The 23,511-nt window shown below is 45.3% G+C and overlaps 1 protein-coding gene across 1 annotated transcript in view; it reads left to right on the top strand.

Moving 5' to 3' along the window:
* Positions 1–15,822, top strand: part of LOC122935597 — a 36,733-nt gene extending 20,911 nt beyond the window's left edge. The window contains exon 3 of the mRNA XM_044291371.1: positions 14,838–15,822. Coding sequence (XP_044147306.1) covers positions 14,838–15,390 — 553 coding nt within the window. The 3' untranslated portion in view covers positions 15,391–15,822. The remainder of the gene's footprint in view (positions 1–14,837) is intronic.
* The last annotated feature ends 7,689 nt before the right edge of the window (positions 15,823–23,511 follow it).

The following is a 23,511-nucleotide window of genomic DNA, read 5'->3' as shown; positions in this document are numbered from 1 at the left end:
CCATGAAGCGGGTCTTCCGAGCCAACTCCCAAAGGGGTGTTTTTGGAAGGGCCGGCCGCCACAGAGGCCGAGCAGCCAGCCGATTCTGGCCTTCGGGCCCCAGTTCTCAAAGGCCTCAACCGTTCTACCCAGAAACAGGCTATAGACAGCCTTTCTCCTTCACCAGAGGAGCCGACAGAGGTCGTGGATCACGTGCCCGGGGCAGGGCTCGCTTCAACTCCATCGGTAAGTCGTCACTGGTTGCAGGTACCTCTTCACTCATACAGCAGGTCGTATTTCCCTTTGTTTTCAGAACTGGGCGGCTATATCGTCGGACGCATGGATACTTCAGACGGTACAGGGTTACGTCATAGACTTCGTGGGACGTCCAGACCAGTCGATCCTGCCGCATCCTTTTCTCTGCTCCGCAGAGGACTACAGGTTGATAGCAAACGAGCTACTAGACCTCCACTCCAAGGGTGCGGTGGAGCCCGCACACTATCAGGGAGGCTTTTTCAGCAATCTTTTCTTGGTGAAGACAAAGACCGGGGATTTCAGACCAGTCTTAAACTTAAAAAAAGCTCAACTCCTACGTGCGATACAGGCATTCAAGATGGAGGGCATACACCTTCTGAGGGACCTCCTTCGAGACGGAGATTGGTTCACGAGACTGGACCTCAAAGACGCGTACTTGTCGGTACCGGTCCACTCGACCTGCCGACGTTTCCTCAGATTCCTGTGGCAAGGTCGACCATGGCAGTTCACGTGCCTCCCTTTCGGCCTCAGTTCAGCCCGTGGTGTTTCACCAAGTTGCTGAAGCCTGTGGTCGCACATCTTCGTGCTCAAGGGATTCGGTGCATTATATACCTGGACGACCTGCTTCTGTTTTGCGACGACAGGTCCGGACTGACTCGGCACACACGTTTTACCGTCGACTTCCTGACCTCCCTAGGGTTCGTGGTGAACTTCTTGAAGTCGGAGTTGTCCCCGACTCAGACTGTCCAGTTTCTGGGATTCGAGATAGACTCCAGGTCCAGCACACTACGCTTATCAGCGACGAAGATCGCGGCTATCAAGAAGGAATTGCGCAGAGTCATCCGCTGCTTCTCCATTCCACTCCGTACTCTGGCTCGGATCGTAGGTCTACTATCCGCTTCCATTCAGGCCATTTCTCCCGGGACCGTTGGAACGGCCGAGCCATCTTCGGGAGCTCTCCCGACGTCGTTTTGGAGTCGGACGCCAGCCTTTGGGGCTGGGGCGCGACGGGCGGAGGCAGATCAACAGGAGGCGCCTGGACCGCTCAAGAGAGTCTTCTCCACATCAACTGCCTGGAACTGTTGGTGGGGTCGTTCGCTATCCGCAGTCTGGCGAAGGACAAGTCACATTGCTGTATTCTCTTGCGGATGGACAACATCTCGGCTGTCCGCTAGATCAACCGCCTGGGCGGAGCCCGTTCCCGTCTACTGTCGGAGGTGACGAAGGAGATCTTCGACTTCTGCCTTCCCTGCAACATTTCACTCAAGGCAGAATACCTTTCAGCATGATCGCACGGACAATTCAATTCCTGAGGAATCAACGCATTTCTCTCCTGCTCGTCGCTCCGCTTTGGCGGAATCAACCGTGGTTCCCGGACCTTCTGGAGCTCTCCTACATCGATCCGTTGCTTCTACCGTCTTTCCCGATGCTCCTCACGGACCAGAGAGGGAATCCGCATCCCCTGGTACTCGAGGGCCGTCTCCTTCTGGTGGCTTGGGCTCTTTCCGGGGAGCCTGGCAGACCAGCGATTTATCGCAGGCAGCTAGAGACCTCATATGGGACTCCTGGGCTCCTGGAACTAGAAGATGTTACTTATCAGCTTGGGGTTCCTGGTCCTCTTGGTGCTGTGAACGGGACTTCGATCCATTTACGGCACCTGTGACCGCCATATGGAATTTTCTGTCACATTTGTTCTCTTTGGGCCGCTCCTATCGTTCTCTCAACGTGGTGCGCTCCGCTATTTCGGCGGCGCACGTTCCCTCTCTTGGTATCCCAATCGGTAGGGATCCACTTGTTTGCCGTTTACTTAGGGGTATAAGGTTGCAGAGACCTCCGGACCCCAGATATTCTCGGCTCTGGGATGTGGCCTTGGTTCTTCAGTTTCTGAGAGATTGGCCGACTAATACCTCCCTCTCTCTAAGACAACTGTCGGCCAAGTTGACTTTGTTACTTTGCCTCGTTTCCTTTCGTCGAGTTTCGGACGTACGGGCTTTCGACGTCGACGCCTTTTCGGTCTCTCCGGAGGGAGTTACCTTTCGGGTGTCTAGACGTACCAAGTCCAACTCTAGGTCGGTCTTTTATCCCTTCTTTGCCTCAGAACCGCAACTTTGGGTCGTTTCTACCCTTACTCGGTACGTTGATGTCACTTCCGCGCTTCGAACTTCTGCCTCGGGACAGCTTTTGGTGTCCTACCGAACGTTCCCGTCTCAACTACTACACTCGCCAGGTGGATACGGTGGCTTCTGTCTCTGGCGGGCGTGGACCCCTGTTTTGGGGCACATTCAGTTCGTGCGGCGGCTGCTTCCTCGGCCTTCTCGGCAGGCGCTTCTCTGACAGTCATCCTACATTCGGCGGACTGGTCGAGGGAGTCTACCTTCAGGACATTCTACTTTCGTCCAAGCACGGGGGCGGCTATGTGTCTTGTGAATCAGCGTTAAAAATGCAAAATACGAAGCCTCCTGTCATGTGGTAAAATTGAAGATTATGCTAGCGCTAGTGTACTTATAATCTTAATTTTAGTAATGACAGGAGGCGAGTATTTTCCCACCTCTTTCCCACCCTTGGTAAGTGCTCGTGGGTAAGTATATGGTTTCACTTCCTTTTGCGTTTTAGCAGCCAAGATCCTTTTAAGTGATGTCATTTACTGTCATTTTATGTGGGTCATGCCTGCAAGCAGGTTCAGTTTCGGTTCCTAACCCATTTCACATTGTTTTTCAGTATAAATGCTTGAGGTTTCCGGTCCAACTTCAGGGAGTTTCTTCGTGTCGATCGGACTTCGTCTCACGGAGATCTGAGTGCGGACAGAAGGTCTTTTGATTCCGGTTACAGTTCACTCCGGATTTTCTTCATGCTTTACAGTTACAGGACAAGGAGTTCGTTCGGTGGTTCGTGGTTTAAGAGACATTGACTTTAGTTTGTCCAGTTTTTCTGATGTAGCATGCGAAAGAGGAGGAGGAGTCTCACGGCTCAGAATATATTACCTCCTATTGCATTTTGATTGGTTACTGTTTTAACTGTTTCTTTACTGCTGTGGAGTAAGTAAAGAGAGTTTAATGCAAAATACTCGCCTCCTGTCATTACTAAAATTAAGATTATAAGTACACTAGCGCTAGCATAATCTTCAATTCTCGAAGTTGCGATATTCGAGATAAAAATTTGCTTTTCTAATATTCGCGCTCAACACTGATTCTAGAGCATTTGGTTTGCAACAGATCATTAACCAATCCTAACAAGCTATTTTCAGGGGAATATACCAACGGCAATCCTAGCTTCAAATTTGAGAACTCATGGACCCCTGATAAAAACTCTGCAATTATCGTTCAATCACAGATCATACGGATCAAGGTGCCAATCTCTCCATTACACCTCGTACATAAAGAGCTATTTAACATTCGTTCTAGTCGGACTAGGGTTAAATAAACACGGTGTATCCATTTGACTTGTATCAACTGATCTCTGGCACATGTGACTGTATTCCTCCAATTATGCATAAGCTCCCTCTCATGCCTGTCCTCTAATCTGGGAATGTCCTTCTGCCAGCTTGCCAAAGCTCTGGTCAGCGGGGAGGCCAGTTGAGACGGAAAGCACTAAATAAAACGAAGATACTGTTTTATATAAAACTGTTTGTCTAGCAATTTTTTCAATTTCTCCATATTCTACCTTGATCTTACCTCTTCCAAATTTCTCTACATAGGCATGTAACACAGGCATGGAAGTATTTAAAGAGGCTAGTGCCGGGTAGGCAAAATTCCTATTGTAGATCTAGAAAGGTTTTAAAGACTCCCTCTGAGTACAAATCACATATTTTTCTAAGCACTGTTCCCTAACTGCAGAACACTAGGGACTCTAACTGCTCCCCCTATATGCAGTTTTTAGCTGAACTAGACCCTCCTAATGGGAGGGGTGGAGTAGAGAAACTAAGCCCAAACAAATACAAAGTTAAAGTTTTCATATCTCGTAGACTTGCATTATATATTTAATAATACTCAATGACACAGTGATGATACATACTTAGTAGTGTTGATCGAGCACCAAAGTGCTCGTGTGCTCTGGCCAAACACATCTTTATGCTCATGTGCTCTACCAAGCACCCAAGCACAATAGAAGTCAGTATGAGAACCCCAGGCAGGTTAAAAATTGATGGAAACCCCATCAAAATGGTTTGGAAACAGCATTAAGAGGATAGCTAGATGCATCTTGGACTCCTATTATCTACGAGATACAATAGATAACCACACAAAGTCTATATGCCAAAAGCCATGTATGTGAAAGCCATCAATCTATCCATGAGACAGATAACAGGCTTAGTCAGCATACGTTACAATAGCAGCCTTGTGCACTATGATACATTCTAAACCAGCTCTCATCTGACTGAGAGCCTGTAAGCCTCAAAGTTACTTCAGATCTGTTGGATGGCTTGGGTGGACCTGCACACCTAGATCTATTAATATTATTAGGGAGACAAAAAGTTTGTCCTAACAAAATATTCAATAACCTTTCTATACAGTTTTGTCATCTAAAAACGATTTTGCATAAACATGGGCATATGGGAAAGACATGCAAATGAGCAGAATCTGCTTTGTTTCTCAGCTGAAAAACCATTTGCATGGAAAATCTGCAATTTACACTACTCATGAACAGCGCCATCTATTGGTTTCATAATCTTATGACAAGAGTAATAGTCTTGTCATAAGACTGTGAAACCAATAGATGGAGCTGTTAATGAGTCATGAACTGCTCCATCTATTGGCTTTATAGTCTTATGACAAGACTATTAGTGTAGCCTTTTGCATGGACAATTCACAATAACAATTCACGATTAGAATATTCACAATCTACACTACTCATGAACAGCGCCAGCTATTGGATTCATAGTCTTGTCATAAGTCTATGAAACCAATAGATGGCGCTGTTCATGAGTCATTACAAGCATGCAATAGTCATCAGATACACCCTAGCAAGCTTATATTACCACAGATAAAGTGCTAGAAGATGTGTGAATGATAGCAGCAATCCGATATACACCTCAGTGTTAGCGCAGGCTATTATAGGCTGAGTGCTACATGGTGTGTGGACTCTGTTGAGCAGTGTGCCCCACTTACTTGCGCCCCAACAAGATGAACAGTGTCATCTATTGGTTTCATAGTCTTATGACAAAAGTAATAGTCTTGTCATAAGACTATAAAACCAATAGATGGCACTGTTCATGAGAAGGGTTGAGCGAACCCAAACTGTAAAGTTTGGGTTAGTACTTTAGGATTTTTGGACCCCAGACCCAAACTTTTAAATAAAAGTTCAGGTTCGAGTTCGGTGTTCAGCGATTTAATGGCACTTTTTGAAAAGCTTCAGAGCCGCCAATCAACAGGTGTTTAACTTGTGTACCCTTAGAAGCCATCACAGCCATGCCTACTAATGTCATGGCTGTGATTAGCCAGTGCAGCATGAGACCCAGCCTCTATATAATCTGGAGTCACGTAGCGCTGCATGTCACTCTTCTCTGATTAGTGTAGGGATATGATGCTGCTGCTGTGAGGGAGAGAATAGGAAAGAACCTTTAATCTGAAGTGATGTACCTAGATTTTGTTTTGTAGGTGCAGTGCACAATCTTTTTACCCTGCCCTGACCCCAGTGACACAGAAGAATGACTTTTATCCGTCTGTTAATTAGGTGGTCGGAGGGGGCCATTTTATGCAATTTCAGTGCACCAGCACAGCATATATGCATTTGTGACAGTGAAATACAAGCTTGAAATACTGCAATAATTTCCTGGGTATACAAAAAACACACATTTTTGGCAATATCCTACATCTGGTGCCTTTGCAGCATTTGTCAGTGTAAAATATAAGCTTGAAATACTGCAATAATTGTCTGGGTTTAAAAACAAAACACTTTTTGGGCAAAATAAAACATTTTCAGCTTTTGCATCTGTGAGTGTGAAATACACACGTTAGATACTGCTGTTTTATTCTGTTATTAAAAAAACACCCATTTTGGGCAAAATACTAAATTTGCGGCGTTTGCTGCAACTGTCAGTGTTAAATACAAGCTTGAAATACTGCAATAATTTTCTGGGTTTAAGAAAACACCCTTTGTGTGCAAAATCTAAAATTTCAGCCTTTGCTGCATCTGTCAGTGTGAAATACACGCGTTAGATAAATATAAGCTTAAAATACTGCAATAATTTTCTGGGTTTAAGAAAACACCCTTAATGGGCAAAATACTAAATTTGCAGCTTTTGCTGCCTTTGTCAGTGTGAAATACACGCGTTAGATACTGCTGTTATATTCTGTTATTAAAAAACACCCAAGATTTTCCACTTTAATAATTTTTTTCACACTAACAAAGCAAGGGTTAACAGCCAAACAAAACTCAATATTTATTGCCCTGATTCTGTAGGTTACAGAAACACCCCATATGTGGTAGTAAACTGCTGTATGGGCACATGGTATTAAGTAAAAGGAAAGGAACGCCATATGGTTTTTGGAAAGGAGATTTCACTGGGATAATTTTAAGCTGCCATGTCACATTTGAAGACCCCCTGATGCACCCCCAGAGTATAAACTTTAAAAAAGTGACCCCATTTTAGAAAATACACCCCTCAATTTATACAAAACTGATTTTGCAAACTTTGTTAACCCTTTAGGTGTTCCACAAGAATTAATGGAAAATAGAGATAACATTTCAAAATTTCACTTTTTTGGCAGATTTTCTATTTTAATCCATTTTTTCCAGTTACAAAGCAAGGGTTAAAAGCCAAACAAAACTAAAAATGTATGGCCCTGATTCGGTAGTTTACAGAAACACCCCATATGTGGTTGTAAACTGCTGTACAGGCACACGGCATTGAGAAGGAAAAGAATGCCATATGGTTTTTGTGAGGCAGATTTTAATGGACTGTTTTTTTTTTACACCATGTCCCATTTGAAGTCCCCCTGATTCACCCCTAGAGTAGAAACTCCAAAAAAGTGACCCCATTTTGGAAATAACAGGATAAGGTGGCAGTTTTGTTGGTACTATTTTAGGGTACATATGATTTTTGGTTGCTCTATATTACACTTTTTGTAAGGCAAGGTAACATAAAATAGCTGTTTTGCTGTTTCATTTTTTTGTTATTTACAAAGTTTATCTGAAAGGTTGGATCATGTGGTATTTTTATAGAGCATGTTGTTACAGATGCGACAATACCAAATATGACTACTTTTTTGGTTGTTTGTTTCAGTTTTACATAATAAAGCATTTTCTTTAAATGATTTTTTTGTGTCTCCACATTCTGAAAGCCGTAGTTTTTTTTTTTTTTTTGGGCAACTGTCTTGTGTAAGGGGTAATTTTTTTCGGGATGAGATGATGGTTTTATTGGCACTATTTTAGGGTGTATATGACGTTTTTTTTTTTTTTACGGTGGTTAGGTTATGTGATATTTTTATAGAGCAGGTTGTTATGGATGTGGAGATACCTAATATGTATACTTTAATTTACATACTTAAGTTTTACACAATAACAGCATTTTTTAAATTAAAAAAATCATGTTTTAGTGTCTTCATAGTTTGAGAGCCATATTTTTAAAAAAAATTTTGGGCAATTGTCCTAGGGTATCATTTTTGCAGGATGAGGTCACGGTTAGATTGGTTCTATTTTGCGTGACATACACCTTTTTGATCGCTTGGGAACTTTATTTTGGGAAAAGGACGCTTTTCTTTTTACTTGAAACTTTTTATTCTTTTTGTAAAACTTTATTTTTTTAATTTTTTTACACTTTATTTTTTGTCCCACTCTGGGACTTCAACTTTTGGGGGTCTGATCCCCTTTACAATGCATCACAAAACTTCTGTACTTTGATGCATTGGCTGTAAGTGTATTACCAGTGTAATACACTTACAGCCTTTCTGCCTTTGAGATCCAGAGGGCTGGATCTCACAGGCTCTCCCAGAAGGCAGTCACGATGCCTAAGGAAGGCATCGGGCTGCCTTCCATTCCATCGGGTCCCCGTCACAGCAGCACGGGGACCGGAATGACAGCTCCAATACCCGCAATGACATCGGATGTGCTGCGGTCAGCGCTGAGTTAATGCGCCGGGATCGGTGATTTCACGGATGCTGGCGCATGCAGCAGGGGTCTGTCTATGAGTGACTGCCGGACTCCTGTTGCAGATCGGGCGGGTGCACCTCCTGGTCCTTAAGTCACGGACATCCTTTACGGGTTAAAAAGAAGGCTGTTTTCATGCAAGCACTTGCCTTCTCTTCATTGTTTACCTACTCACTGTTGACATCGAAGAGGTAAGCAGGTGTAATTACAAGAAGCCCTCCCATTCACTTCTGTGTGGTGGCTCCTTCCTATTGCTAATGCATAGATTTTAACCTTTTTGAAAGAATAAGAAATCTATTTGGCTTACTTTTTTTTAGGAGTCTGGTGGCCAGCAATGGTGCTCAGTTACAGGAATGATGTGAATTTGGTAACAAAGCTCTCAATGTTGCACAAAAAATAGATAAAAACACACATTCAGGTAAAAAAAATATATATCCTCCATTAGGTTGCATGCGGCTGTCAATTGGATGGTCCTGATTACAGGAATCTGTAATTATCATCTCAATGCCCCAATAATGCTCAATACGGATGTCCATAATTAGGACCTGTAAGGGTGTGTTCACCCTCAGGGGTCTTTCTAGGGGACCTTACCAGCATGTCTAGACCTGCAGACGGAATCATACTTACCTGATCTCTGCCGCGGCATTCCAGCACCTTTACTCTCCAGCTACCACTGCAGCCATTTTTTGGGGTGCAAAACACTTCATTTGCACCCATGACACAGGAATACAATTGTTCGTCTGTCAGCCAATTTGTTGGGTGACTGAAAAAAAATGAGGAGAGCATCATATAAGAGACGTGGCCGTGGTGCTACTGGAGCTTCTGCTGCAGGGAGAGGACGCTATTGATCTGTGCCAGCTACACTAACAAATGAAACACCTTCCTCTGGTGCACGCAGGCAACAGGACGTTCTGCGTCATTTTGTAGGCCTGAATACCGCTCTATGAATGGTGAGGCCAAAACAAGTAGAGGCGGTAGTAGATTGGGTGGCTGACAGGGCCTCCAGTTCCTTCACATTGTCTTCCACCTGGTCCACTGCTGAAGGCGCAGAGTAGGCACAGGCGGCCCATAGGCATCTGTCTTCCACCTCAAACCCTTGCACAAAACCCAAGCACTCTGAGCCCCAAGGCATGCAGCAGTCACTTATATCTTTTGCTGACTCTGCTAGCGGGGTTTCCGTGGACCATCCAACTAGCCCTGCCCCAGAAGTGGAAAAGATTGAGTGCACTGATGCTCAACCACTTATGTTTGAGGATGAGGACATGTGAGAAACACCACAGCATGGCTCTGATAACAATGATGAAACTGTCACTGATGGTGTTGCAGAAAGCTGGAACTTATAAATAAACATCTGACTGGCTTGATCCCAAACTAAGGAGCATATGGGTGAGCCCTATAAAACCCCTAGAGCTCTCCCTGACTGCTATGCCCATGCAAAGATCTTTATGGTAGACGATTGCATGTCCACGTACCTTATACTATGAAAACCCTATAAAAGTGAGGGGACACGACCACCGGCTCCCTGCACTTAATACGGACGGAGTCAGGGTCACCTACAATCAAGCCAGCAAGTAAACACAAATAAAGGAAACAGATTTATCTGAGGAATCAGGAGAAGGAGCATCCAGCAGTGAACAACAAATCCAGGAAGAAGACTAAACCGCAAAGTGAGGCAGTATGGGAGGGAATATATAGGGAGACAATCAGTGCAAATAGATGACAGCTGGGAGAAGAAAAGGAGATGACAAAGTGAAACCAAAACAAAGAACTTCATGAAAGAGGTAGCGAAGAACATCTAACAGACCTTCTCACAGAGCTGGCGGTGACAGAAACACAGGTGTCAACTGCTGTGGCTTTCTGCAGTGTTCAGACCGACAAGGAGGGCAGGGGTGAGGAGTGGGTGATAGAAGATGGGGAGGATGATGAGGTCCTAGACCCCACATGGACTCTATGTCATGCCAGTGAGGAGTGCAGTTCTGAGGAAGAGGAAGAGGAAAGGGTCATGTAGAGCCAGCCGCACAGCAAAACAGGGAGCAGGGTGCAAAAGCAGAGTGGCCAGCCCCTTGCCAGTATGCCTGCTACTGCCCACAGCTCAAAGGAGTTCCCTGGTGTAGCAGTTCTTCAGGCAATGTGCCATTAAATAAAATAAAATTAAATAAAATAAAAAGGGTTGGCTACTTCCTCCTTTACATGGACCTCTGCCTCCTGGCTCAAAATTATTAAGTCTTTTATTGCAAGAGTAGACAGGTATACCAGGTGCACCTAGCCATTGTTATACTGCAGCACACTTTGTGTGTTCTATTTGCCATTTCCCAATGTTTTGGGGCCTCCAGAAACAAACAAAAAAAAAATGTATTAAATATTATAATTTTTTAAACATAAAAAAAATAAAAAAAATGTTGGCTGCCTCCTCCGCCTCATCGCCTGCACCGCCACACCCGCCTCCTCCTCCACTCGAACCTCAACTTCCTGGCTCAAGATTTTTATGTCTTATATTGGCAGAGTAGAGAATTATACCAGCCAAACCCCAAAAAATGGCTGTCTACCTAGTGTGGTCCTCAGAGTGCCTGATGAAGGGCGATTATTACGCCTGAAACGTTGCAACTGACAAAACCACCTATTCCGGCTGAAATAACATGAAATAAAATCATTTAATTATCACCAACAAAGGAGTGCTGTCTAAATATTTGTTTTCTGATACTAGACTGTGCAATAGCGAAGCCTAGTATCAAAAAAAGGCAAATCCCGGTATCGAGGTCTAAACCAGACAAAGGTATCGATACCCAAAACAACCCTAGTCCTGTGTCGGTTTGTGACCCAAATACTAAAATACTGCCATTTGGTTGGATGGTCACATGATATGCGCTGGCATTTTCCCTGCTGAATGCTTTCTTAAAGCTAGGGCTACACGACAAAATGTGTCACACGACAATAAGTGCACATAGGGCACAACTACACTGCAACATGTGTTGCACGACATTGATGTTGCACCAATGTCGCTCGACAATTTTTATAATGATAGTCTACGGTGTCGCACTGCAACATGCTGTGAAGCAGCAGTCGCAGAAATATCCATTTTGGATGGATATTTTGCTACTGTCGTGTCACAGTCGCAGCATGTCGCACTTCGCAGTGTGACACCATAGACTATCATTATATAAATTGTTGTGCGACATCGGTACGACAAAATGTTGCGCAACACATGTCGTCATGTAGCCCTGGCCTAAAGTCTATGTACACCTTTGGGGTCGTTTTTTATTTATTATTATTGCATTGTACTCATTTTGAGCTAAAAATATATGTATTTTTTTAATTGGTCTTTAAAAAAAAAAAAAATTGAGTCCTTTTTTCTGTAAAGAACTGAGATGCCCTACTGGATTTTCTGTCTTTTCTGTCAGACCAGGAGCAGATGGACTCCTTATCTCTGCTCTCTGACCTCCTAAACACTCATAGCTCAGTCCTTATTTTACTGATAAGAATGTGGCTTAAGTAAGTGTTTATGGCCTCTCAGTAGTTTAGAGAGAAGGGTTATTAGATGATCGAAGTGTAAGTACCAGCCACACATCTAGAAAAACTGTTAACCATTTGTGACAGTATTTTTAATAAAGCCCAACTGAAAAAAATATTTTTAGCAAAAAATGAGTAACATGCGATCATAAAAAAATGCCTCCCAAGGTGTCCATAGCCTTTTATGATCCAGCAGAGCTGTGCCTCTGCGCACTTCTCTCTCTCCCTGCCTGGCACCCATCTGTATGATCAGTGCAGGTAGGCGGTGTGCGAACTTGAAGAGGAACACAGCCACCTCCATACTGAAAGGTGTTAGTGAAAGGAGATAAAAACCACAATGATTTGAATCTACAGGACCTTTAATGATGTCACGAGTGGGAGGGGCCAGAATGTGTTTGTAAAATGTGTATGCAGCAGTGCTGTGTCTTAAAGTTACTAATCTAGACCTCTTCACTTCATTAAACCACCAGGGAAGGTTTTATAATTTTGTACTGTATAAACCTGGAGTGCATCTTATAGTCCGGAAAGTATGGTATTTATGTGGGCCAATAGAGGAGTGCTTGACACCAAATTGTTTGTACTGTAGAGGACACTCTGGCCCTCCCTCTCAAGCTGGAGGACCTTTCATCTGTCCAAACATTGTAAGATAACTTTCAGGCTGTGTAAAGCGGCGCCCTGGGATCTCAATGCACTTACTATTATTCCGGGGGAACAAAACTCCCAGGCTGTGAGCTCTGCGCTGCGATTGGACAGCGCTACAGTCTGTGAGAAGGAGACGCCTAGGAGAAAAAGGGCAGGCTCCTCCCAATGTTACCAAGTAAGCGAAAATACCAGGGGACATAGCGGGAGAACGGAGCTGCGCCCTGGAATAATAGTAAGTGCAGTGAGATCCCAGGAGACCGCTCTACATGGCTGATAGTTAGCTTACAATGTTTGGAGCGATGAAAGTTCCTCTTTAAGGGAGAACAATGCCGCGCCACCAACTCACCAGTGTAGCGGAGATCGGCCCCTGCTACACTCACAGTCAATGCTCACATTGAAGCACTGTACATAAATGTACAGTGTAATGGGGGGGGGGGGATGAAAGGGAAGCCGTCTCACCGCACTGTGCCCTGCACTCAGTAGGGTAGCAGAGAACTGCAAACTGCGAAAGTAGGCCAACAGACAAAGGGACCTCCATGTTGGTTTGTCCTGGGTATATTGTGTATTGGAAATAGCTGATGCCTTTACATTACAACTGTTATTCCTAATTCCGCTGGGTAATTTTCATGGATATTTCTAGATACAGATTCTGGAACAAGAACTCTGCTGTTAAGTGGATGCATTTTCTATTAGTCGCCATCCTGGGACGGGCTATCTACTATTTTCTTTATATTCTAGAAATTGCTATATTCTGTTGTATATGCGCAACTTATAATGAAAAACATGGGCAGATTCATCCAGAAATGAGGAAGACTCAGGCTCGGACTGGCCCTCAGGGCTACAGGTAAATCCCCTGTTGTGCCCCTGAGCAATGGGGTTCCCTAGCCCCCCACTCCCTGCACAACTGGCACATGATACAGCAGACTGAGTGCAGCGCACAGCACCTCAACCAATCTATGCTCATATAAAAAACACTGGGCAGATTATTTAGAAAATTACTATTACTATTATTATTGTTATAATTATACAGCACGTAGATGCAAAGGGTGGCTGAGATTACTTCTAGGTATAGAGGTAGACCCACCAGCATTCTCTTTCCCCAACGACCTCCAATCTTGAAGTAAGTGCAGGACCTCCATAATCAATCATCTTGTAGCATCTTGCTGCTGTCTGTGTGAGCAGGTAAGATTTGCTTTTACCTGTACATTAGACCACCATTATGAATTTTACTGGTGGGCCATAGGCACGCCAGTCCAATACTGGGTGGAGTGATCAAGGTCATTCACCCATTATGGTTGTGCAATAGGAAGCAAAACACTGGTTAGTACAGTGGTCAGTAAGGAGCCTTCCCCATTGTTCCTCTTTGCTGGGTTAAGATCAGGGGCTGACAGCGCTGAGCCTATCCTATTGTTCCTCTTTGCTGGGTTAGGATCAGGGGCCGACAGTGCTGAGCCTATCCTATTGTTCCTCTTTGCTGGGTTAGGATCAGGGGCTGACAGTCCTGAGCCTATCCTATTGTTCCTCTTTGCTGGGTTAGGATCAGGGGCTGACAGTGCTGAGCCTATCCTATTGTTCCTCTTTGCTGGGTTAGGATCAGGGGCTGACAGCGCTGAGCCTATCCTATTGTTCCTCTTTGCTGGGTTAGGATCAGGGGCTGACAGCGCTGAGCATATCCTATTGTTCCTCTTTGCTGGGTTAGGATCAGGGGCTGATAGTGCTGAGCCTATCCTATTGTTCCCTCTTTGCTGGGTTAGGATCTGGGGCTGACAGTGCTGAGCCTATCCTATTGTTCCTCTTTGCTGGGTTAGGATCAGGGGCTGACAGTGCTGAGCCTTTCCTATTGTTCCTCTTTGCTGGGTTAGGATCAGGGACTGACAGTGCTGAGCCTACCCTATTGTTCCTCTTTGCTGGGTTAGGATCAGGGGCTGACAGTGCTGAGCCTTTCCTATTGTTCCTCTTTGCTGGGTTAGGATCAGGGACTGACAGTGCTGAGCCTATCCTATTGATACTCTTTGCTGGGTTAGGATCAGGGGCTGACAGTGCAGAGCCTATCCTATTGTTCCTCTTTGCTGGGTTAGGTTTGAGATACTTTGTTTCAAAATGATCAGTTTCAGAACAGGATCCTTTTTTTTTTTTTTTTAGCAGCACCGCTCCCATGGGATCTCAAGACATCTTAGTTGTAACGAACATTTTTTTGTACACAACAACGCGTTTCAGACTATGTAGTTTTTTCTGGACAGGAACTGTGTGTATTACACGAATAATGGTTTCTTACCACTAGGAAGATGTCCTGAGATTCCATGGGAGTAGTGAATTCTGCTACACTAAATGTACCTTCTTGACATGACATGTTTGTTCTTGTTTTCTTGCAGAGATTTTAATTATCAGTATGCCTACTTTGTCAGGTTCACTGCAGACGAATGCAACAGAGGTTTAACCAATCAAGTCTTGCGGGAAGCCCTGAAAAATGAAGACGCTGACGACTTGTACCAGAAAGTAAATAATTATGGGATTTATGAAGGAAATCGAATGGTGGCCGCTTCATTCTTAGAACATGAGCATTACACTGACCATTCCGAATATCGCTTGTTAACCCCTGATAATAATTCCCCGATTAGAAAGCTGCTGGGGAAAGAACCTGTTGTTGGTTGCGCCATATTTTATTCTCTGAACTCCCCATGTATAACAAAATGCATCAGACCTAATGGAAATTATAATATTATTAACCTACTTCAGTCAGTGACTAATATCCCCCAAGACAAGGTATTTGCATTTGGAAAAGTGTTTCGGTATGATGCAGGAAATCCCGAGACTTGGACTTCTTGGAGAACACTGAATGATTATATGCCATTGTATCGCTGTAATGGAAATAACTGCATTCATTGCTTTAAAAATGGTGTTCAGCAAAATAATTGTATGGATTAACCCGTATAGAAATTTCTTTAGCCTGCTTTCACATGTAGTTTTTTAGTCGCGCATTTTGCATTTCTTTTTTGCGAAGAGTTTTGCAACCTTTTTTTTTTGCAATACAAATTCCATCTCCAGGTGTATGGGAAATACGCATTGCGGGACACACAATGTTCATTACCATTCAGTGACCACTGATGTTCATTAGGTGGCATTTTTTGTCTTTCTTAGGCCTCTTGCACACGACCGTATGGTTTTGCAGGCCATTATTCACGGGCCGTTTTTTTACGGTAGTGTTTCTGTTTCCGTTGCGCTTCCGTTTGTGATCAATTTTTTTGCGGATCGCAAACGGAAGCATTTAATATTTGTATACAGTAATTACATCAAAAAATTGGGCTAGGCATAAATTTTTCAATAGATGGTTCCGGAAAAACGGAATGGATACGGATGACATACGGATGCATTCCATATGCATTCAGTTTTTTTCAAAACCATTGACTTGAATGGAGTCACGGACATGTTCTATCTTTGAACGGAATGGAAATACAGAAATACGGAAATGGAATGCATACGGAGTAACTTCCGTTTTTTTGGGGGACTCATTAAAAATGAAAGGTTTCGCATACGGATAGCAAACGGAACGCAAAAAACTGAATGTAATAAAAAAAAAATCATTTGTGTGCAAGAGGCCTTACTTATTTTCAAAAACACAACCTGCTGGAGCCCTTAGGTTTTTTCCCCAGGTTTTCGCACCACCTTCTCTAAAAATTGTGTTTTTGTTTTTTTAATGTTAAAAACTTGCTAAAGCCAAATTCATGGGGCTTGTAAAAATACAATGAAGAACCTATGAATTTGGGGAATTTTTACAGGATTTTTTGGTCATATATTTTTACGGTACATGCATTTTTTTCAAGCTTTTTTTTTCTTTTTAAAAAAAGTCTATGGAAAAAATGCTTACAAAAAAACATACTCAGAGCATGCTGCATTTTGAAAAAAGAAAAATGGCCACAGAAAGAGCAACAAAAGTGAGGAAAAAAACAAAGCATATTTTTTTTTTCAATGTGTTTCATAGTTTCCCGTAGCCTTACAGCTGGTATACAGTATACATGCTGCTTTTTTTGCTGGAAAAATATAAATAAATTGAAAATTGTCACAGAAAGTATAGTTTTTCCAAAAACTGCAATGTGTGATACCTGCCTGATATTGCATAATCACATAATTGATTATTATAATACTATACTTGCATCCTGTGAAAAAAAAAAAACAACATAATCATATACTATTAATAAAGACTACATGCATACTCAGGACATGGATTTGATATTTTATTTTTAGCAACTTAAAAGGCTCGTCCAACATTAGAATAACATGGCTGCCTTATTCCAAGAGCAGTGCACTGCCATCTTCAGGTTGTGTATGGCATTACAGCTCAGCTCCATTCACTTCAGTGGAATTGAGCTGCAATACCAGACTCAACCTATGGGCAATTTTGTGGCACTGATTCTGGAAGAAAGCAGCCATCTTTAAGCAACCTGTAAACCCAAACGTCAAACAGGACATTGTGAAGAAGAAAAGGTCTTGCAGAAACCAGGTCCTAGAATTAAAGGGGTTGTCTATTGGTGTTTTGTAATATTGATGACCTATCCTTGTACGAGTGCTGTGTTCTCTTCAAACAGCTGATCGGTTCCCGCCTGTAACGGCACCGTTTCCGCAGACAAGGGTTTAAAATCCGTTTAGGCGATATGCCCCTTTCCGAGAGACAGGCACAGCTACTGCAGAACACCAACCTCCCGAACTGGATACAAAATAGCACTCCAAACTGGAACCTCACAAGTAGCTGTCAGTCAGACGAACAGGAAAAGCATTCAGTCGGCTTACACTCCTGGCAATCAGTCTCCAACAGCATACAGGGAATCCCCCAATAACGAGACAAGGCTCCGTGTTGAGGGTCAAGCAGTGATCTGAAGTGCTGGCACACCCAGCCTGGTTTTTATTACAGTTTTTGCAGATACAGGACAGATACAACATATCCCCACAATGCATCATGGTTTCCTCCCCTCTGTCCCGGAGACGACCGAACACAATCCAATTATCTCTCAGGACAAAGGGGAGATCACCAATACACATGCGGAGACAACAGGACAGACATCACCATTTAAACACACAATGGCACACCCCCACAGCAAACACAGACATTTAACATATGCCCAGATAGCTCAAGTCTGAGTGCATATCATTAGGTGAATGGCACTCAGAATACACGAATACAATAATATTAGCTATCTGGGTGCCTCACATAACATACAATTTAACCGAACGCATAATAAACATAAAATACAATTCTACAGACAGATTTAAGCTGTGCGGCCGGTCTGTCTTCTCCTTTACAGTTACTATGGGCCATAATCCTGAGGCAAGAGGCTTTTAAACAGCCCTCTCCAAAACCCAGTGGCGAGGTTGGTTTCGCCACACATCTCCCCCCCCCAGGGAAGACTAACCAGATACCTGACCTCACGCCGGTCGGTACCTGAGTTAGTCTGGCAGGCCACCCACAACAAAATACTGGACCTGCTGAATTTCGTAGCATGTCTCTGTCCAGTGAATCCACCAAAGTTATGTTGGAAGCTGGTACTCCCGGTCTCTGTGTTGCTCCCTGGTTTGGAGTGGAGGTTGCTTTGTGGGCAGGGATCAGCGGTACTCAGCCCTGGTGCCAGCGCTACCACGGAAGAAGCCTGGTTGGAGCCTGGTTGTTGGAGGGGGAGACCGACTGTCTCTACCCCCTGTGCTGTAAGTGCAGAGACCACGGTCCCATCTGCACTGTTGTGGGGCTTACTGTCTCCCCCTGGCGCGTTAAGCTGCCGCTGGGGAGAGGGGGTAGCGAGCTCCTCTCCCATACATACTTCCAGCCGCTGGGGAGAGTGACCGACCGCCTCCGCTCCCAATACAGTGTCCTGCTGCTGGGGAAAGGAGACTGGGCTCTCTATTCCCTGTAGGACACTCTGCCGCTGGGGGACAGGACCGACTGTCTCTGCCCCCTGTAACTCCGCCTGCCGCTGGGGAATGGAGACTCGGCTCCCAATTCCCAAAAAATTATGCTGCTGCTGGGGGGCAGGAACAACTACCTCTGCCCCCTGTAACTCAGCCTGCCGCTGGGGAGGGAGGCCGTTGCTCTCCTCTCCCTGCATTTCACACTGCCTTCCCGGCACATCACTCTGCTGCTGGGGGGCAGGAACAACTACCTCTGCCCCCTGTAACTCAGCCTGCCGCTGGGGAGGGAGGCCGTTGCTCTCCTCTCCCTGCATTTCACACTGCCTTCCCGGCACATCACTCTGCTGCTGGGGGGCAGGAACAACTACCTCTGCCCCCTGTAACTCAGCCTGCCGCTGGGGAGGGAGGCCGCTGCTCTCCTCTCCCTGCATTTCACACTGCCTTCCCGGCATATCACTCTGCTGCTGGGGGGCAGGAACAACTACCTCTGCCCCCTGTAACTCAGCCTGCCGCTGGGGAGGGAGGCCGCTGCTCTCCCCTCCCTGCACTTCACACTGCCGCTGGGGAATGGAGACTGGGCTCCCTCTGTCCCGCAACCGTAACTTCCGATGGAGGTCCACCCAACGTGGCAGCTGACCGTCACCTTCTGCCCGGTATAGTAGGGTCGTAGACACTAGATTCCTCACGAACTTCACGTATTTCTCACCTGGATTGGGTCCGAAGAAGTTCAGCCGCAACCACATCATACGGTCAAATTCCTCCACAGAGTATCTGTACTCCACTGCTGGTTCCATCCTGGTGCTTTTAGGGTCACTGTACTGAGACATGCGTTGCCCTTAAATTGTAGAATCCACAGAAATGGTGTCTCCTGTAGCTGTCCTTCTGGCTGTAGGAACGATCCCGCTGCTTGCCACCAATGTAACGGCACCGTTTCAGCAGACAAGGGGTTAAAGTCCGTTTAGGCGATATGCCCCTTTCCGAGAGACAGGCACAGCTACTGCAGAACACCAACCTCCCGAACTGGATACAAAATAGCACTCCAAACTGGAACCTCACAAGTAGCTGTCAGTCAGACGAACAGGAAAAGCGTATCCGTCAGCTTACACTCCTGGCAATCAGTCTCCAACAGCATACAGGGAATCCCCCAATAACGAGACAAGGCTCCGTGTTGAGGGTCAAGCAGTGATCTGAAGTGCTGGCACACCCAGCCTGGTTTTTATTACAGTTTTTGCAGATACAGGACAGATACAACATATCCCCACAATGCATCATGGTTTCCTCCCCTCTGTCCCGGAGACGACCGAACACAATCCAATTATCTCTCAGGACAAAGGGGAGATCACCAATACACATGCGGAGACAACAGGACAGACATCACCATTTAAACACACAATGGCACACCCCCACAGCAAACACAGACATGTAACATATCCCCAGATAGCTCAAGTCTGAGTGCATATCATTAGGTGAATGGCACTCAGAATACACGAATACAATAATATTAGCTATCTGGGTGCCTCACATAACATACAATTTAACCGAACGCATAATAAACATAAAATACAATTCTACAGACAGATTTAAGCTGTGCGGCCGGTCTGTCTTCTCCTTTACAGTTACTATGGGCCATAATCCTGAGGCAAGAGGCTTTTAAACAGCCCTCTCCAAAACCCAGTGGCGAGGTTGGTTTCGCCACACCGCCGATCTGATATTGATGGCTTACCCTGAAGTCATCAAAATTGTACTGTGCAAAAGGTCTGGAGAGAATGCTGCAAAGTAGAAATGCTGTGACCACCCTTTAAAGGGAGTCTGTCACCAGATTTTGACCTTATAGATCGCTTACATAGCGCTCTAGCATAGCAGTCTATGATTCTAATGGTACCTTTGATGTTTTCTTGTGAAGTTCCCCCAAGGCAAAAATTGACTTTTATTCATATGTAAATTAGGTCTCGCAAGTGCCCAGGGGCGCGTTCACCTCGTTGGTGCTCAGGCTGTTCTGCCTCTTTTCGTCATATCCCAGCCCCAGCCTCTTCCTCTGCCCGCACCGCTCTTCCTTTGTATCCTCCTTCTCAAGTTCTCTGCAGCAAGTCCCGCTCCTGCTCTCTCCATTGCTTGGCCGGGGCATGCGCACTGCGATGCCCATTGTGGGTGTCTCTGGTCCGCCTCCTCGCCGCTGTTTCACACCGTTGGCCTGCGCATGCGCAGTAGCTACTGCGATGCCGTGCCCACAATGGGCATCACAGTGCACATGCCCCGACAAAGCTATGGATAGCGCAGGTGCGGGATCTCGCTGCAGAGAAGGAGGATGCAAAGGAAGAGCGAGGTGGGCAGAGGAAGAGGCTGGAGTGGGGATATGACGAAAAGAGGCAGAACAGCCTGGGCACCAACGAGGTGAACGCCGCCCCTGGGCACTTGCGAGACTTAATTTACATATGAATAAAAGTCAGTTTTTGCCTTGGGGGAACTTCACAAGAAAACATCAAAGGTACCATTTGAATCATAGACTGCTATGCTAGAGCGCTATGTAAGCGGTCTATAAGGTCAAAATCTGGCGACAGGCTCCCTTTAACTTCTTCTAGGTACACTTGTACACTATTTTTTTAAGAAACTCGGCAAGGAGTTTGTTCCAAACATCTTGGCGAACTAACCACAGATCCGTGAATGTAGACTTACTCAAATCCTTCATTCTCTTCATGTAATCCCATACAGACTGGATGACTTCCAGGACTACTTGTTCTTCTTTATGCTGAATATTAGAGATGAGCAAATTTTTTAAAAATATTTGATTCGAGTTTGTGACGAATCGCGTTAAAAAACAGCTTATTTCATGGCTGTTTGCAAAAACACACACATAAGAAGTCTGCTGGGGTAGTGAAACAGTACTGTGAGTCAGTATGACATGCAGATGACAGGCGTCGCTCTTAGAATCACTTCACACTTCACTTATTTGGGCAGTTATGGGGCCAAAACTGACCAAATTACTCAAGTGGGAACTCAGCCTTATAGGTTGATGTTAGTGCTAGGCAGGCTCAGACTGGCCCACCGGGGAGCCGGGAAATCCTCGGTAGGCTACAGTTAGGGTCAGCGTTAGGAAGACAAACTGGGCAATTGCCCAGGGCCCCCCTTGTCTAAGGGGCCCCCTGATTCAGTGCTGCTGTTTAGCTGAACATCCAAGGAAGCAAAAGGGCGGACAGCTGAACAGCTGCACTTTAGTGATCCAGTGTACTGTCCGTCCCCCCCTCACATATAAGAGAAATCATAACCACAATGCTGACAGGACCTGCCATAATGTCAGATGCAGGAGGCAGAGCTCAGCAGAGAAGAGGGGCTGAAGGACCTGCAATGACCTCATCATCATGTGACCAGAACAGGAGGCAGAGGTCAGCAGTGCAGTAAAGTAATGAAGAAGAAGAAGACTAGCCATGCATGTGAAGAAGGATAAATTCAATGTAAGCGCCAGTGAAATGCTGGGAGTTGTAGTCCTCTCCTCCTATACCTTCTGGTATGTAATATCAGAGTACATTACAAGAGGAGGTATGAGGAAAGGACTACAACTCCTAACATGTCCAGCTTGTTATGTAATATCAGAGTACACTACAAGAGAAGGTATAAGAGGAGAGAACTACAACTCTCAGCATGTCCGGGCCATTATTATATAATAGGGAACATTACAACACCCTGGACATGCTGGGAGTTGTATACCTCCTCTTATAATGTACTCTGATATTACATAATGACTGATTGGACATGCTGGGAGGTGTAGTCTTCTCTTATACCTCCTCTTGTAATGTACTCTGATATTATATAATAACGGCTTGGACATACTGGGAGTTGTAGTCCCATCCTCTTATATGTCTCCCTGTAATGTTCTCTGATGTTAAATAATAATAATGGCTTAGACATGCTGGGAGTTATAGTCCTCTCCTGTTATACCTCCTGCAGTAATGTGCTCTGAATTAGGGCCGGGATGATGGATAGCGGAGGGTAGTCATCCGTCTAGGATGCCACTTCGCTACCCATAAAGGGGGGGGCTCACTCATGGCAGGATCGGTGATGTCATTGGGACCGCATGCATCAGGTTGCAGCAACACAAGCCACATATAAAACTGTGGTCTGCATCGCAGACAGTGGCGGGGGATAGGAGTTTTTTTTTTTAATACTAAATGTTCACACTGCTGGGGGCACAAGGGAGGGGGGGAGGAGATCATTATATATACCTGGCACTACTGGGGAGGAATGGAGGAGCATTATATACATCAGGGATGGCCAACCTGAGGCTCTCTAGCTGTTGCAAAACTACAACTCCCAGCATGCATAACTACAACTCCCACTTTGCTAGCTGGGAGGCCCCCTGCTCCTAAGTCTGCCTTGAGCGCCTGGTTGGTCTGTAGGTCATGTGACACTGGCCACGTCACATGACCCTCACTCCCCACTATAAATACAGGCAGCCTGCTGGCCACAGGTTGCCTGTTAATTTAGGTCCCACCTGTGATTTGGTCTTTCCTCGCGTACTTACCTCCTGCTGAATTCCTGACGACCCTCTGCCTGCTCCTTGTATACTTTGCTGCTCTCCTGGTATTCTGACCCCGGCCTCCTCCTGACGATCCTCTGCTGACTCCTTTGGTACTTCATGACTCTCCTGGTATTTATGACCCCGGCTTCTCCTGACAATTCTCTGCTTGCTCCATTTGTACTTTGTAGCTTTCCTGGTATTGACTCTGTCCGTTCACGTTCTGTTGGTTGTCTGTCTGTCATCCCTGCACTTATTCTAAGCTAGGGATTGCCGTCCAGTTGTCCCCTGTCATTAGGACTCGTAAGGCAAGTAGGCAGGGCCAGGGGTAAGGATGGAGCGCAGTGGTCACTTCCCTCTTCCCTGTGGATAGTGTACGTGACCGTTACAGATTAACAGGCCCAATAACCACTGTATAATGAATCCTCTGGTGACCCTGACTGACCATGTCTCTAATCTGACGCAGATGGTGCAGGAGTAGAGTTGAGCGCACACCTGGATGTTCGGGTTCGAGAAGTTCGGCCGAACTTCCCGGAAATGTTCGGGTTCGGGATATGAACCCGATCCGAACTTCGTCCCGAACCCGAACCCCATTGAAGTCAATGGGGACCCGAACTTTTCGGCACTAAAAAGGCTGTAAA

Source organism: Bufo gargarizans, chromosome 4 (assembly GCF_014858855.1).
Source record: "Bufo gargarizans isolate SCDJY-AF-19 chromosome 4, ASM1485885v1, whole genome shotgun sequence".
Classification (NCBI taxonomy): Eukaryota; Metazoa; Chordata; class Amphibia; order Anura; family Bufonidae; genus Bufo; species Bufo gargarizans.
Note: the sequence above shows the minus strand (reverse complement) of the source record. Positions and strands in the feature narration are given on the sequence as shown.